We start from the raw sequence: 17,721 nt of genomic DNA, 5'->3' as shown, positions 1-17,721 counted from the left end.
CCTTCAAATTATTTCAAGACTTCACTTCTTTTCAAGATTGATCTTACATACAATTTCAGATTATTCCCTTATAAAAGCTCCTTCCCTTATAGAGCACAACCCACGTACCCCCAAATCTCCATTTTTTATATGAAATAAAAATTACATGCCAAGTTAATGCTTTCGTTTTTTAAACAATCAATTCAAATACAAGCATAAAGTAAACCATATTGACCAAAATGTTTTAACAATGAGCTACACAGTTGAATAACTACAATTTTCTTAAAGTGGTATATATAAAATAATTTATTTATTTGGCCTCTAATAAATAAAAGCTTCTAGCTTAGATATACCATTTCTAACTTTCTAATTTCTATGTATATCCAATAGTACGCTTGGATCAATGATTTGACAAAAAAAGGAATGATTATGCTGTCTCACCAATCTGTTGAATATAATAAGATCTCACAAGTTCTGATTTCCCTCTTGTCTATGATAAGTAATTCACATAATACACATAGTTGACATAGCTTTACCCACAATGCATGAAAGCAATCGAAAATGTCATCAGTAATTGACACAGAGAATCAGACCAACAATCTACTAATAAACTTTAAACAAATTTAAGTCTCTAAAAGAACTAATCAATTATGTTCGAAGACCGATTATAATTTTTCAACTTGTTGAACTACTTAATTGCTTTGCAAAAGATCACTATGGTACACAAAGAGAAAAGTAACATACTCTTATGATAAATAAGATATTTGACAGAAATGCCAGATCAGTCCAAACAGAACTGAAAACTTGCAGCCCACATGACATCAATCACAATAAAAAGATAGGAAGGAACCTTGTCAGTCTGTTGACTGAATAGCAATTTCCTAGCCTCAGACTTGAAGATAGTGATCAATTAACAGGTGGGATGGAATCTGGGTCATATCTCAGCCAAACTTATAGACATGTGAAGAAATGTTAACAGTATGCAATACATTATTAACTGTAGCAATCCAGGGCATTCAGTTGAAGTTTTCCACAAATAATAAATAAGGCACTATGGGTGTTACTTGTGTTTTGCTTTTTATCAACAACAAATAAACACATTGATTATGTAAACAAAATAGAATTGAAATATAATGATAATTATTATTATGAAATTGCTGACATAAATCTGATAAAATTATCAGTAAGATCGTGCTGTATTAAAGGACATTTATATTATTTCAGTTTTTCTTTACAAGACAAAGGAAATTGCAGGATCAAAATGTCAATTACAGCCTTTCTTAGGGAAACTGACATTTTACAACGGAAATTACTTCGGAAATCAACCACGCTACAAATAACACTGAAACCATGCAATATACTGGCCCATTCCCAGGTTCATTAAGATAGCAGTGTCACATTAAAATGTTGAAGGCTATTAAATCTCTAATTAGTGGCACTATTTGTGGAACAAATTAACTGACATGGGAATGTCAGGATAGATTGTGCCTTGAGTAAACATCATACTGCAAACCTCTATCATGGATGGAACTTGGACATTTATGGGTGGGGGAAAGAATAACCTGGGAGAATTGGAAACAGCCTTATGACAGCAAATCAATTGGTGTAATGAATGGGCTATTGGTCACATGGTTCATTGGTTGTTCTGTGGTACTGTATCAATCTTCCAAAGACATGAAGTAATATAACTGCCTAAATAATATATTCTCTTAAGCAGTTAACAGTTATATGTAGTTTGGCCTGTTGTATTTGCCATGAATCCTGTTGTATTTACTTGTAAATAACATCCATTTGTAGTATACATGTTTGTCTTAACCCGGCATGTAAAATGTTACACAGATTTTTTAAATCAATAAATAGGCATGTTGTATATTTTACAGACCATACAAAGGAACATGTAGGATATACAATACATTTGATAAAAGTGGTATTACATGTATATACGCACATGACTCCTTAGTGAAGAGGCATTATAGACTACGATGAAAGAAAACAATTTTAATGACTCTGGCGACCTCCAGGTGTGTGTTCCAATCTACAAAGGCATATTTTTTCTATTGCTATGTATTAAATGATAGCATTCATCTGTTTGTTAAAATACTTATACCATCAAAATCTGAATGAATATTGATTAGAAAATTATCTTCAATATGGTCCATCACAATGGCACACTTATATTACTTAGAAAACATGTACATGTAAGGAGGATCATGTTAACCAGATCAATTAATTTTGTATTGTGCAATACTCAACGGATCCTATGATGCAAATTTTGCTCAGGATGTACAAATAACATCTAGAAGCATAAGTAAATTAAACAAAAACTGTATATATATTAAACAAGGGCTTTTTGTAAAACATGCATGCCCCCCATATTGGGCTGTCAGTTGTAGTGCAAGCCATTGTGTGAATACGTTTTTTGTCACTGTGACCTTGACCCTTGACCTAGTGACCTGAAAATCAATAGGGGTCATCTGCAAGTCATGATCAATGCCCCTATGAAGTTTCATGATCCTAGGCCTAATTATTATTGAGTTATAATCAGGAAATCATTTTACTGTTTCGAGTCACTGTGACCTTGACCTTTGACCTCGTGACCTGAAATTTTTTAGGAGTCATCTGCCAGTCATGATCAATGTACCTATGAAGTTTCATGATCCTAGGCCTAAGCATTCTTGAGTTATCATCCCGAAACCATTTTACTGTTTCGAGTCACTGTGACCTTGACCTTTGACCTAGTGACCTGAAAATCCATAGGGGTCATCTGCCAGTCATGATCAATGTACCTATGAAGTTTCATGATCCTAGGCGTAAGCATTCTCGAGTAATCATCCAGAAACTATTTTACTATTTTGAGTCACTGTGACCTTGACCTTTGACCTAGTGACCTGAAAATCAATAGGGGTCATCTGCCAGTCATGATCAATGTACCTATGAAATTTCATGATCCTAGGCCTTAGCATTCTTGAGTTATCATCCAGAAACCATTTTACTATTTCGAGTCACTGTGACCTTGACCTTTGACCTAGTGATCTGAAAATCAATAGGGGTCATCTGCCAGTCATGATCAATGAACCTATGAAGTTTCATGATCCTAGGCGTAAGCATTCTTGAGTTATCATCCGGAAACCATTTTACTGTTTTGAGTCACTGTGACCTTGACCTTTGACCTAGTGACCTGAAAATCAATAGGGGTCATCTGCCAGTCATGATCAATGTTCCTATGAAGTTTCATGATCTTAGGCCTTAGCATTCTTGAGTAGGCCTAAGCATTCTTGAGTGATCATCCGGAAACCATTTAACTGTTTCGAGTCACTGCGACCTTGACCTTTGGCCTAGTGACCTGACAATCAACAGGAGTCATCTGCCAGTCATGATCAATGTACCTATGAAGTTTCATGATCTTCGGCCTAAGCATTCTTGAGTTATCATGCGGAAACAATTTTATTATTTCGAGTCACTGTGACCTTGACCTTTGACCTAGTGACCTGAAAATCAATAGGGTCATCTGCAAGTCATGATCAATGCCCCTATGAAGTTTCATGATCCTAGGCCTAATTATTATTGAGTTATCATCAGGAAATCATTTTACTGTTTTGAGTCACTGTGACCTTGACCTCTGACCTAGTGACCTGAAAATTTTTAGGAGTCATCTGCCAGTCATGATCAATGTACCTATGAAGTTTCATGATCCTAGGCCTAAGCATTCTTGAGTTATCATCCGAAAACCATTTTAGTTTTTCGAGTCACTGTGACCTTGACTTTTGACCTAGTGACCTGAAAATCCATAGGGGTCATCTGCCAGTCATGATCAATGTACCTATGAAGTTTCATGATCCTAGGCTTAAGCATTCTTGAGTTATCATCCGGAAACCATTTTACTATTTTGAGTCACTGTAACCTTGACCTTTTACCTAGTCACCTGAAAATCAATAGGGGTCATCTGCCAGTCATGATCAATGTACCTATGTAGTTTCATGATCCTAGGCCTAAGCATTCTTGAGTTATCATCCGGAAACCATTTTACTATTTCGAGTCACTGTGACCTTGACCTTTGGCCTAGTGACCTGAAAATCAATAGGGGTCATCTGCCAGTCATGATCAATGTACATATGAAGTTTAATGATCCAAGGCGTAAGCATTCTTGAGTTATCATCTGGAAACCATTTTACTGTTTGGAGTCACTGTGACCTTGACCTTTGACCTATTGACCTGAAAATCAATAGGGGTCATCTGCCAGTCATGATCAATGTTCCTATGAAGTTTCATGATCCTAGACCTTAGCATTCTCCAATAGGCCTAAGCATTCTTGAGCTATGATCCGGAAACCATCTAACTGTTTCGAGTCACTGTGACCTTGACCTTTGACCTTGTGACCTGAAAATCAATAGGAGTCATCTGCCGGTCATGATCAATGTACCTATGAAGTTTCATGATCCTAGGCCTAAGCATTCTTGAGTTATCATCCGGAGACCATTTTACTATTCGAGTCACTGTGACCTTGACCTTTGACCTAGTGACGTGAAAATCAATAGGGGTCATCTGCCAGTCATGATCAATGTACCTATGAAGTTTCATGATCCTAGGTCTAAGCATTCTTGAGTTATCATCTGGAAACCATCTGGTGGACAGACAGATGGACGGACGGACCGACCGACAGACGGACCGACATGTGCAAAACAATATAACCCCTCTTCTTCGAAGGGGGCATAAATTATTCACATTTGTTGAGCTTAACATATATGATTAAAAAAAAAGCAGCTGTTTTCCCTTATTTAGCTGGCCAGTCAAATACTTAAAGTGCATAAATACGTCTGCAGGGTTGCCTGCCGGGTCGAAAATAGGGAAATACATCTTTACTATGGCCTGCAATAATGTTTACAAAATTAATGTAAACAGCAGGAAACACACTTTGTTTCATCAATGTTATGAAGGTTCCTACCACAAGCTGTTCAAACATCAATATTTCCTCCCGCCCAGAAACAATACTGATTGAGTGGAGTAATATTGACAAAGTAAGTCATGTCCTGAAGGTGGTGTGCAAATAGATCAAACCAGCTGCTTTCAACATGATTGCCCAAGGAAAAATCTATTTTTAAGTATTTGTTTAATTCCTTGCTGTCAAGTTTGGTTCCAGTGTGTCAACATTAACCAAAAAAAATAATGTTTTAAACTTATATTGCCATAGAATTTAAAAACCCAATTGACTGCTATTCTCCTTACTGTTACACTCCAACACCTGGTGTAATTGTCCTCAATTTCCGCTTAATTAACAGCAACATTGAAATGTGTGCTTTTAAAGTGGTGTATTATAAATATTATTGTAACAGAACAAATTTTTCTTGACCCAAAATAAATGTTTACAGGTGTAGTCGAAAGGCAGTTATAAATGTGGCAGTAAGTGAATGGCGATCATTATCATTAGTCTTTGTGATTGAAACATGCATTTACTTGTTATCAGAATCTGATTTTCAGGGCCGCTTATGATGAAGGCCATAGAAAAGGTCCAACGCCTCTGTCCATAACTATTTTAAATTAAACCAATTTACACAAATCTCAGAAATAACCTCAGGGTCAATCAGATCCAAGGAAATCTGTAGAATAAAACTCAACCCTAAAAGATGTGTGGTTGATGTGTTATCATAATCAAATCTTTTTTCCCTACAAAAACATTATCATTCTCCTCTTTTTTTCACCTTTCTAACTTAACTAACGTGAATTGAACTCAATCATAAAAAACTTATAAAGTAAAATTTGCCTACAAATTCCTTCATAATCGAAATAAGTTGGAGTTTGATCTTAATTTGTCATTAATTGGGACACTATGTTGTTGGTCATGTAGAATATATTGTAGCCTTTCATTTCAAGGACATTGATTTTGCCTCCCCAGCCTGGTATTCAAGTGGCCGGGTCTTTAACTACCAGCTCTTTGATCAAGGCTTCATTTACAGCTGTGTGCTATAATGAAATTGTCATAAACCAGGTAATAAACCAGTGCAGCATCCATCAAATGGTGATCATTAAACCCAATCAGTGACTAAGGTGTGAAAAGACAGCTGCAAGGCATCCTATTAAGTCTGATTATTATCCTCTAAGAAGGCATTTGCTTGTTGGAGAATTGTTGACTTGATGACTAGGACACTGAGCTTCAAATCTAATGACCAAGGTCCATTAGTTTCATGTTTACATATTATTTAATCTCTGTCACAAGGGGCTGGCTTCCTTACCAGAACCCATAAAGACTGGTAGAATTGCAAGGAAGCTGTGGGGTCGTTGAGAGGCATGAAGACAGCATTCAAATGCCAAGAAAGCAAAGAGAAGCAGCCTTACAGTGACTTCTTTGGAAATGGTTACATAAATACTGAGGCTCTGCCTTATTGCGGGAGACACCCGTCCAAGTGATAAACACTGGTCCCATTTGAAGCATCTGGTGAAACTTACCTCTCTTTAACATCTCATTATGCAAAAAGCAAGTTAGTAGATTAATGATTAGCAGGTATTCAAACCTGCAACCGAGTTCTGTGGTCTGTGTGCAACCACTTATATAGGGATACATTCATTAACATCCTTCTGCCCAATCTTATTCTAAACAAATGGAAACTTAGTTCAAAGGAAACATGCATTGGCATTGGTTGAATTGAGTCTTGTAGTCTGGTTGCATCTGAGTGCAAAACCTGTGTTATTTTGTAGGTATTTATTTTTAGACATTTGGTTTGAGTCAAGGCCATAATGGCTCCCTTGGAATTTGTACATGAATTTCAGTTATATGTACCCATAAGAATGGGTGATCACACATTCATTTCAGACATAGTGCTCATTTTTAGTTGGTCGCGTTAGCGGCTGACTAAATTTACAGAGCATATTTTGCAAATCAGTATGTGCTTAGAAGCCTTAGCTACAGTAAGAACCGCAACTCACTCTGCTAGGGACGATTACCGCTGCCTATCTGCAGCAGACGACAAATGATTCTGCTCTAGCAGTGAGTGTATATACCAGCTTGTAAGACGACATTGGCAAATCTAGTGTTTATCATTGAAATCTGTACATATTCAGGGTTTTTTTTGGCCCGATGTTATAGCCGAAATTAGGCTATGTTCCCAATCCCAAATAGTATACTTTTTTTCCCAAAATGTGGCAAAAAATTCCCAATTTCCAAAAAAAGAAAAAAAGAAAAAGAAAGAAGTGTCTAATGCGTATTTTACCTCCATTTTAATTCAATTACATCTAACAAAGTATTATATGATTTTGTGCTTTTAATTTGAATGATTATAAAGAGTTACTAATATATCAAATTTAGTATTTCCCTAATCAGTGGACTTGTTGTGTGAAAAAAAAGGCTAATGAATTTATTTTCCCAATTTCATGAAAATGCTGATAAAATTCCCAATCCCAAAGCCATGGGCTATCTTCCCAAAAAGTGGAGAAAAAACCCTGATACTGGCTGCTTTCAGGGAAAACGGGGCTTAATGCACGTCAAATAAGATTAGCCTGTGCACACTGATTAGCCTGTGCAATGCGCACAAGCTAATCAAGAACGACAACAGCGAACAATTTCAGTGCCTTCAGCGCTTTGATAATACTGTGCTACACAATCTGCATCTTTTTCTGCTCCCATTTACTAAATGCTCACATTAAATTACATCCTGCCATGAAATGTCAACTTTAATTATATTAAAGCTCGGATATAAATCTGCTTATCAGAACATTATGGTTCTCCCAACTAGCCCACAAATACAATATGCCTTCATAGATTAGATAGCAACTTCTAAAGAGTACAATTGGGGTCTCCATTGAAAGTGAATTTATAATAAATCACGTATTATGTGACAGGAATAAGCTCTTGTTCATTACAATATGGTTCCTATTTTGTTTGTGATTGTCAATGCTATTGTACAGACCAGCAATAGTGCAACATTTTCTGAAAGCCTATAAATCATAATTTTATTTACATTTTTAAAACACAAAGTGGAATCCATTTTTGTAATTTAAAGTCTATTAAATATGTTGCGAAGCAGCATAACATTAAACATTTTCAAGCGTTTGTTGTTTGATGAATGTTCAAATTCTGTGTGTATTTTAGGAATATGACATGTGTTTCAGACATAAATAATGCAATAGTCCATGCAAGATTCACAGACTGAGGGATGAGGTCACATGATACACTTGCAAACAATATGAGCTCAACTTAATATCACCCACTATATGGAATAAAGCTCTCTTGCGTTGACAAACAACAATATATGTCTGTGAAGCCAGACTCTATACTTGACAATAACTGCATGGCTTTGAGACAGTGGCTTCGTCACATATTTGACTATGAGTTAGGTAGATTTAACATTATATAAATATGCAATCACATATATACGCCTACATTTGTACTGGTAGAATCAAGACATATAATCAAATGATCTTACATTGAGTACCTTAAAAGTGTGTTGGATAATATTGACATTGTTCTCAAAAGGATAGAAAAATAAATATTGACGTATGTCTTCAAAAGTTAAGATATATTAGCATCTCAAGTTCACATATAACATGTGTGAAATCTGGACTTCATGCATCCAAATCAGGCAAATTATCATCCTTTCTTCACCTGTGCAGTCCGCAAAGACTTATCAGGGGCGCTTTAATGGAATTTTTCTATGAAAGATTGTCTTTCTACATGATAACTAATATAAGCAATAGTGGCATTCCTGATTAGCCTTTGCGGACTTCACACACTAATCTGGAAAGACACAGTGCACACATGGACTAAGCACTCTTTTATTTATATACATTCTATTATTTAGAACATAGTTTTTACCCAAGAAAAGACTACACATTTTGGCATCGATGGGAATGTTTGGCAGCAGTGGATTAATTACATTATTCAAGCTGGTTTTGACAGTGCAGACTTCTTCCTGATCAAATGCCAAGGAAGCTGTTGGAAACATGTGGTTGCCACTTCTAGTATCGTAATAACAATACAATCTTTTATGCAAAATTATACAGTTCTGCTTGTTAACAACTTCATAATAATTGGATGTCATATATACAGAACTTTCTGGAGACTCAGTTGCTTCTGTTTAAAAAAATCCATTAAACAACTTTCAAACCAAAAGAGCTTCTAACATCCTATACAATAAAGATCAAGAGGTGATTAAATTGGACCCATATTTTTCACTGAATAAACAAATTTTTTCAAAAGCAAAATACATATGTGCATTTCAAAGAATATTATTGTGTAATTTTTAACGTGCCCCTTGTCATGAAAGGGTGAAAGTCAAGTAAATGCTTAAGAGAAGAAAACCTTTGTACCTACACAAATCTAATGAAACCACACAAATATTCCTATTTTGGAATCCTTGAATGAAGACAGTACAAAAGCCCTGTTCAAACTGTTTCTTTATTCAATGAAGAAGTCATCAGAAACATTTATTTACATTAAATCTAGGCCTATTTGCTCTGCAAGACCTCTTTTCAATCCATATCTTTCATTGCTTTCAAGTATTTATTGGCAGACTTAATAGCCAAGTTTCGAAATCTTTTGCCCTTTCAGCGGAAACAAGATTTTAAAGCTTTTCCAAACATAAACAAAGAAATAACTTTTCATTGATTTAAAATCTCCAGCCCTGAAACGCAAATACATAAGCCAGCCCATATTTGAGGTTAGATTTAAATGTCATAAGATTCCATCTTGATTGCTATTAAAGAAGACGGAATCTTACATGCACATGCATTTCAAACTCAAGCGCACATTTGTTGAACATAACAAAATCTTATCTTGCAGATCTTCATTTCATGCTGATATTTGCACAACCTGCTTGATTTTTTATCAGATATTCTGTGGTGTCTGATAATCTTAAAAATATTATCTGCATTTTGGGCCAATGCTTACATTTTTATCTACAAGATAAGTTTAAATGGCACATTTATATGAAAGAGCATTGGGAACATAAAAAAACAGTCTGTTTTGTGCATTACAGTGATTTAATGAATCTGAACCTTTGCACAGCATTTTATTTACAGATAGATTGCACTGTCTGGTATATATTTCACGACTTTCTAAAAATGACCTTCAGAAGAAGTTAGAATATGGTCAAAAGTGCACATTATTATATTTGAATAGTTAGACTATTTCACAAATACAAGTACAAATGTTAGCTATTTAATTAATAAGTAACTTACAAATGTAACATTTCAAAAATCACACTCGTTGCAAATAAGATAAAGGCTGTTCAAATAGTAAAGAGATTTGCTAGTTGCTCTAGGACAGTACTTAAATCACATTTGATTACCAGTTTTAAAAAATATAATAAAATAAAAATAAATACAAAAAATATAAAAATATGAAATTTGAACTAGATTGCAAAGAGTATTGTTAGATTGAAAAACTCTAAATTCAAGGATTTTCTTATATTTGTTATTCAAAATTTTATTATTTATTTTTGTTTTTCTATTTAATCTTACTTGCAAAATTAACTATGCAAATTTCAGGAGATCACACATTATTCGAAGCCTCTATAGAAATGTCTTATAATGGTACTGAAAAATATCAAGAAGTCTTTTAAATCACAAAAGGTTTTGCATGTTTGTGGGTAACACCTTAGAAGCCTCAAATGTCCACAAGATCCATTAAAAGATACAAAAGATGGAGATACAACAAGTACATTCTCGGTGAGGACAGAGGTACTCAAAGATACTATAGTCGGACCCTTTTTTAATCATGAAACAAAACCTTTATAGATTTGTGTATCCATCACATACCACTTGTGGGAAAACAAGGCTTATTTCATGTGCACAAGTGTTTTCACAGGTTAGCCTGTGCAATCCACAAAGGCTTATCAAGCATGACACTTTCCCCTTTTATGTTTTTTTTTTTAAGAAAGGTGGAAAATGTTGTTTATTATAAGCCAGTGTGGCCGGCTGCGCAGTCTCATCTGGGAGTCCACACTTTAAGCAAAATGCATTAAACCCGATTGTCCCAGAATGTGGCCTTTATAAAAAGAGAGCGAAATTATTCAAATAGGCAAGTATATAGACCTAGGACCTGCAGCTTTAAAGATAATTCATTCGAGTTTTGATGGTATCCTTTTATGGAAATATTTATTACCAGTAATAACATAAGCAAAAATCCACAAATTCTAATCAAATGTTATCCCATGTCAAGACATTCACGATCTTATGCTTTCTTATTGAATATTTGATGAATTCAATAGCACAATGAAACCTCTTATGGCAATATGTGATAACCGGATAGTGTCACACATCTGTTGCCATCTAAAGCCGATTTGAAAGGATTACAGATAGTTGTGTATAACAATGAACAATGGCCAATCCATTACTAACCTTTAACAGTCAGCATGCTATATATGGTACATTGAAACCATAATGTAACATTGCATGTAACAAAGATTGATTTATTTACTAAATTGTACTTAAATTGTAACATTTGTAAGACCTCATGTGGATCTGTTTGAACATTGAAGTACCAGTAATGAATCAATGCTCTAGACTAAGTGTATTACATGTACATGATAGCTCTTTTCCAATAATCATTAAGTTGTTTACATGTAGGCATATTCAAACTGATTGTTGGTTAAGATATACTATTAGAGTGTAAATTACTTTCAGTAATTCCTTTACCAACTAATGAGGAAACAACACAGTCATGTACAATATATTTAAAACGAAAACAAATACAATATTAGTTTATAATTACAAGAATACGTTCTTAGATAAATCGGTTTTGTCAATAAACATCAAGCCAGTGTTTTTTTTCACCATTTTTGGAATGGGGCAGGGACTCCCTTTGGATTGGGAAAATTTGCGGTGTTTTGACTATAAAATTGGGAAATTAGTGTTGCTATTGTTTTGCTAAAAAATGCTTCAAAATTGATAATATTGGTGTTTTCAGTATTATATTTACTATTAGGTTGAACTTATAATATGATGGGACATGAATATTGTGATCTAAAAAAAAATCTTCTTTCAAATCTTCCATTGGGAATTTTAAGTTCCCATTTGGGAAAAATATCTACTTTTTTCCAATTGTGAATGGGGCCGATTACCAGACCTGATTTTGAATGAAATAACAACACTGCAAGCCAAATTATAATAAAGTAAAAATCTGCTCTTGTTTAGCTTACTTTCGTATGAGGCAAAATAAAAGTGCAGTACACATTTCTTTTCAATAAAAAGCATCAAAAAACATATTCAATTTGAAAAAAACACACTCCCAGTCTGATTCATCATAAATGCATGTTGCATGCTTCAATAGAGATGAACAGTTTTGAAATTTATTTCCACTCTGTGATCAAATAGCATAAAATATGAGCTCAGAAAGGATTATTCAATAGATTGTCGATCTATTAAGGCATTCCTTAAAAAATAGTTTGGGATAACGCAACACCTAGCAGGGCATGTGGTTGGCTATGTAGGGGCATTTAATTAAAAAAAGTATACATATACAAGTAGAATCATATATTCATTGATATCTATGGTGATTACAGTAAAATACTGTGATTTATGGAACCAATTTTTGTTTATATAACAGGACCCATCCTTACAATTTTAGTGGCGATAATAATTGAACGGAAAAAAAATATAGTAGCGTTATTCAATTGAACAAAGATGCCAGGGTTTTTTCTGCCTATTTGGGGAAAAGTAGTCTGACCAAATTGGGAATTTTTTATCGACAAAATTGTCCATTTGGGGAATTTTTGCTTCGATGAAACGGCTCATTTTGGGAAAACATTGTGAATTTATCATGCTTAAATAAGTCATTGGTTTAACAAATAAATTTGTTTTTATTTGTTATTTTGTCTTCTTTATATAAACACATGCAATATTGGGCATGATCAACATAATTATTCAAGTACTGCAATTTTGTTTTTCAGTTACAGTTACACTCGGAGATAAGAACTGTACAGTCAAAAACTTATAGCAGATATATTTCACCAAAACAAACACTGTTTAGTCACACAAATTACAGCAAATTTTTTCTCAGCTTTCTGTTTTTGAAAGCATCACACAGCTCTTCCAATGTTTTGTCATTCAGATCTAGACCTTCAATGCAGGTAAGCATCAGATGAGTAAGTTTGGTTTGTGTGAATGTGCTGCGTTATGGGGAGCACAGCAGGTTAATGGTGCTGAATCCTCGCTCAACCACAGCAGTGCTTGTTGGTATGATACACATCACAGCTGGACATTTATAATCTAATAATCATACGTCATAAGACACTTCTTTCGAAAAAAAAAACAAAAAAAAAACAATTATTATTTTTTTTTAAATTGGTTTTTTTTATAATTTCGGTTTGGGATCCGGTCCGTTTGCTTTGAGAACGCCTCTGTTTTCCGGAGGCGCAGACAGTGCTGAAAAACCCCTGGATGCTAACTGTTGACATAGACAAAGTTTTTATTGATATTTATTTTGCTGCTTAAACCTCAACACAAATACTTTCCAAAGTCCAGTAATATTATAATGAACAAGATACTAGCAAAACCGTTAACGCGCTTTGCCCGTGAAAATTACAAAGTATGACACTGTGACATCCCTGCTTGTATAGTGTGTACTGGCTTCTCTAAAAACCTAGTCGCAAGTGTGTTTTTGTGCATGATTTCACTCAACTTAAATACTCATAATTTGACAGGCATGCAATTTAAAATATTCAATGACTGTTTGCTTGCTCATCCAAGTAATATGCATGCATACTGCGTCGCAATGTAAAATATTCAATCACTACATGTATTTGCTTGCTCATCCAAGTACATATAATATGCGTACTAGTGGTCTAATTTTAAAGGAAATGCACAAAATCATCTTTCAGTGAGTACATCAATTTGACATTTCATCCTCGAGCTAAGAAATATTGATATTAAAATTGTCCATCATACGATATACATCTACATTAATCTATCTTTATCTGAAATTTGAAACAAATTCATTGATATACATGTATATAAGAAATCAAGAAAACGAGCATTTTATATATTATCTTACAGGGCATTTAATAATTATCAGAAATTTTAAACATATTGATATTTATAAGAAATTAAGAAAATATGTAATAATAAAACATAATTATTGATTTATATAAGAAATTAAGAAAATAAGTAATAATAAAACATCTATTAATTATTGTTACCGGTACATCACACTTTGCTTGACAGATGGTTAAAGTGAGTTTGGAAAAGACTGATCATGAATGTTAATAAGATAGTGTTTTACTTGTGAGTTTGGCCAACAAATTGCATTCAGACCTCAAACAAAATTGGGTGGCAATCTAGTTAGGTCAGGCTGGTTATCACAAACAGACATAGTTCTGGCTACCATAACTTTAAATGTCGCTTTTTATGATTTTTGACTGGCGCGACTTTATAGTTATGGACCAACCCCATTAGGAAAGTCAACCAGAAATTCCCGAAAAGTTGACAGTTAATAAAGATCGGTCCAAAACAGCTTTTAAATGCAGTTATTGTCCCAAATCAACCACTTGATCGGAAAGATTGACATTTTTCACATTTAACTGATATAATCTTTCACAAAATACTATCTTAAACATTTAAAATTTATCTATTCTGCTTTTACATATCAAGAAAAACAGCGATGTGACAGACTTACTTGAAATGCGAATCTCCCGAGATTTCACGGTCATATGACGTTATTTCTATTTGTAAACAAATTGTAGTGTAAATACAAACTCAAAGTAAATATTATTTAAAACTACCTGATTCACACTGAAATCAGTATTATTATCCACCAGACGTAAGTTGTTATCATTAATAATAGATTTCAGAAAACGAAAGTAATGTTTACAATTTCAGCAAATAATGTCAAGGTCGATACGAAAGTATCCAAATGAAAACTCATCACGTGACAAAGCGACAATGGCGTCAAAATTGTGAATTTCAGACTGATGAGAGTTATTTTCGTATATTGTAAGATGCATTTGAAACATTTGAACCTTAAAATAATCCCCGATGCAGTATTTCATTCACCAATATATGTAAAAATGTATCCAAGAAAATGAGCTTTCTTTGATTTATAGCGTGACATAAATATGTTATGACTCTGGTTGACTTTCGATATGGGGTTAGCTTCAGCGTACAGGTCTGTCAATACTATATAAACTGTACGCTGAAGTTTCTTTAGCTAAAACAGACATTTTTCTAGGGATGGCCTGATTTGACAATACTAAAGGCATAAGACTCTAGCTGAGAATTTTTTAGAATTTTGTTTGCCCTTTATTTCAGTTATGGTTATGCAGAAAAATTGTTGCGGTATTCTTAATGTCATACACAATAGCTGACAAGTATGAGCTATTTGCAGAATTGCTTTTTTTTAAGATTGCAATCTTTTTGTAGGTAACCTAATGCCAATTTCTTTTTGTTACACAGATTTTGCGTTGTTCTGTTTTTGCATGGATGGTAATCATCAGGTTTAACAGCTATCCCCCCCCAACCAAAATCCTTTAATCCACCCCTGAATCCCCCCTGATTCCCAGCCTTTTATATCAATTTACAGCAGTTTTAATGGCTAACACATGCCCCTGCCTTCCTTTTACATACATGTACAATTGAACATGTACTTGAAAGTCTTCCTGGTTTTTAATTCATTCTTGGCATATTGTTTATTCGTAAAAACAGCACTGGGGGATTGTTTTCTTCAAGTTTGAAACAGGAAATTCAGCAATCGATATAAACAATTGTGTATTCATCTTCAGTCTGACATGTAACATACTATTTCTGATACTAGTTATTTCATTACCATACCATAAGATTTACCACTCCTAAGAAATTCAACCCTTTATTCTTCACAAAATGATAGTAACAATAATTTCAACTATATGAACTTATTCTTCTGAGGTATATTAAACATGGTGGTTAACTTTCAGCTAAGTGGAGGCCGTTTAATTGTTTAAAGATTCAGTGTTTACAGATGTTTGTAAAAGATTGCTAGTTGCAAGCTATGGCATTGAGGGGTTCCAATCAACACAAATCAATCAAAAAGAGCGCTGATGCTGCCTATATTGACTTCTCTGAATTAAAAAACAACACAAACAAATCTCAAGCAGCTAGTAATGGACACAGCCAAAATGAAAATAAAATATCACTATGTTTTCTCATAAATAGTAAAATAAATTATTTTAATACAATTTTATTGTTATACCTTTTCTTATTCATAAATTGTCACTAACATAATATATATAAACTCTCTTAAATAATATAATAATATTTTATGAGTCTGACTTACCACACAATTGTAAATATCCCTTAATTTTTCATACAACCAGTCTTCAACTGCCAATCTTTTTCTGATCAGCATCATTTGATGTTGTCCATAGCGAGCAGTTAAATATTTTTTACGCTTGTCCTTCTCCTCCTCACGTTTGGAATTCCCGAAACTCACGCTCCTGGGTGAGATTTGTCCATCCCCACCCCTGGGGGAAGTGGTGTCTGTAGGGGGCGTGTTTGCCCGCTGGGGACTCCGAGGTTGGTAGGCCTCTACCCTGGTTGGGTAGCTGGTGGTTGCACTGTAAGACATTAGGCTGGCAAACCCAACTTTCTTGGAGATTGGTTGTACTGTGGTATTGGGACGGTATTCCCTGTTAATATATAATAAATTACAAATATTTCCTTTATTGTACAGATCGTCAGAAGTTTTAACACTACACCAATAATGTGTCACTCAATTATGTATTGCACAATTTAATTATGAATCAATCGCAATAAACATCGCACTACTCCGTTAAACATATGCCTATTTGCACTCTCAATTCCGATATGGGACAACGGCTGCGGTGTTAGAATATTTATTTACATTGGAGTTCTATGTTGTTGCTAAATCCCGTCCTATTTAATAACGCTATTACTTTAATACTCATAAAATGAGTAAATTGTGGGAAAAAATAAATTCCAGATTCAAAATCGCTAATAAGTTCGAAACTCACTTGAATTGATGTTCGTTCGGTTTACATCTTCAATCCAGAGCTTATAATAAACAGCCGATAACACACAATTAGTAAATAATGCTGTCTGCTAATTGAAGAATGGTAAAGACGGTGTTTAGGCAAAGTAGGTTGCATTACAAATAGAATTGTTTTTGACGAAAACGTATATTTAATGGTTACACGAGTTCTCTCCCTTGTTGGATGGGTGCCTGTCGACGTTAAATTAATGATTGCCGTTCTAATTGTTCTGAACAAAGTACGCGTCATTTTTATGTCCCCCACCACTATAGTAGGGGAAATATTGTTTTCGTCCTGTCTTTTGGTGTGGTTGTTTGCTCCAACTTTAACATTTGCCATCACTTTTGCAATATTGAAGATAGCAACTTCATATTTGACATGCATGTGTATCTCATATGGAGCTGCACATTTTGAGTGGTGAAAAGTCAAGGTCAGGGTCATCCTTCAAGGTCAAAGGTCAAATATATGTGTCAAAATCGCTCATTTAATGCACACTTGTGCAATATTGAAGATAGCAACTTGATATTTGGCATGCATGTGTATCTCATGGAGCTGCACATTTTGAGTGGTGAAAGGTCAAGGACATCCTTCAAGGTCAAAGGTCAAATATATGGGGACATAGTGTTTCACAAACACATCGTTTGTTCCATTTAATTCTTATTTTAATATGCGACAGCATGTTAAAGCAACTTAAATAGTTAGATATGGTATTAGGTAGTCATTTCTGATACGTAAGACCATGTCAATACTATGCTTACCTGTACCATCCGACCTTCAAAATACAGTTTTGAAA

General features: G+C 34.4%; 4 protein-coding genes across 11 annotated transcripts in view; 2 read left to right on the top strand and 2 right to left on the bottom strand.

The window, feature by feature from the left end:
* Nucleotides 1–17,721, top strand: part of LOC127874777 (pleckstrin homology domain-containing family G member 1-like) — a 290,411-nt gene that overhangs the window by 76,756 nt on the left and 195,934 nt on the right. The window lies entirely within an intron of this gene.
* The window catches only part of LOC127874784 (protein-L-isoaspartate(D-aspartate) O-methyltransferase-like), a 169,562-nt gene that overhangs the window by 94,990 nt on the left and 56,851 nt on the right, over nucleotides 1–17,721 (bottom strand). The gene's annotated exons all lie outside the window — the stretch shown is intronic.
* The window catches only part of LOC127874779 (low-density lipoprotein receptor-related protein 11-like), a 179,220-nt gene that overhangs the window by 127,042 nt on the left and 34,457 nt on the right, over nucleotides 1–17,721 (top strand). The gene's annotated exons all lie outside the window — the stretch shown is intronic.
* Nucleotides 1–17,721, bottom strand: part of LOC127874788 (uncharacterized) — a 212,690-nt gene that overhangs the window by 181,185 nt on the left and 13,784 nt on the right. For 2 of the 4 annotated variants that reach the window (XR_008047092.1, XM_052419420.1), the window contains exon 2: nucleotides 16,214–16,565. The exons of 1 other annotated variant lie outside the window; for it this stretch is intronic. Coding sequence is in view for 2 of the 3 variants with exons in the window: in XM_052419420.1 (XP_052275380.1) it covers nucleotides 16,214–16,565 (352 nt within the window). In the remaining variant the exon portion in view is untranslated. Of the gene's footprint in view, nucleotides 1–16,213; nucleotides 16,783–17,721 lie in introns of those variants that run through there. One more of the 4 variants, XM_052419421.1, reaches the window with a different exon arrangement.

The sequence above is a fragment of the Dreissena polymorpha genome, chromosome 3, assembly GCF_020536995.1.
Source record: "Dreissena polymorpha isolate Duluth1 chromosome 3, UMN_Dpol_1.0, whole genome shotgun sequence".
NCBI classification, from domain to species: Eukaryota; Metazoa; Mollusca; class Bivalvia; order Myida; family Dreissenidae; genus Dreissena; species Dreissena polymorpha.
The sequence above is the reverse complement of the archived record's forward strand: the minus strand, read 5'-3'. Positions and strand labels throughout refer to the sequence as shown.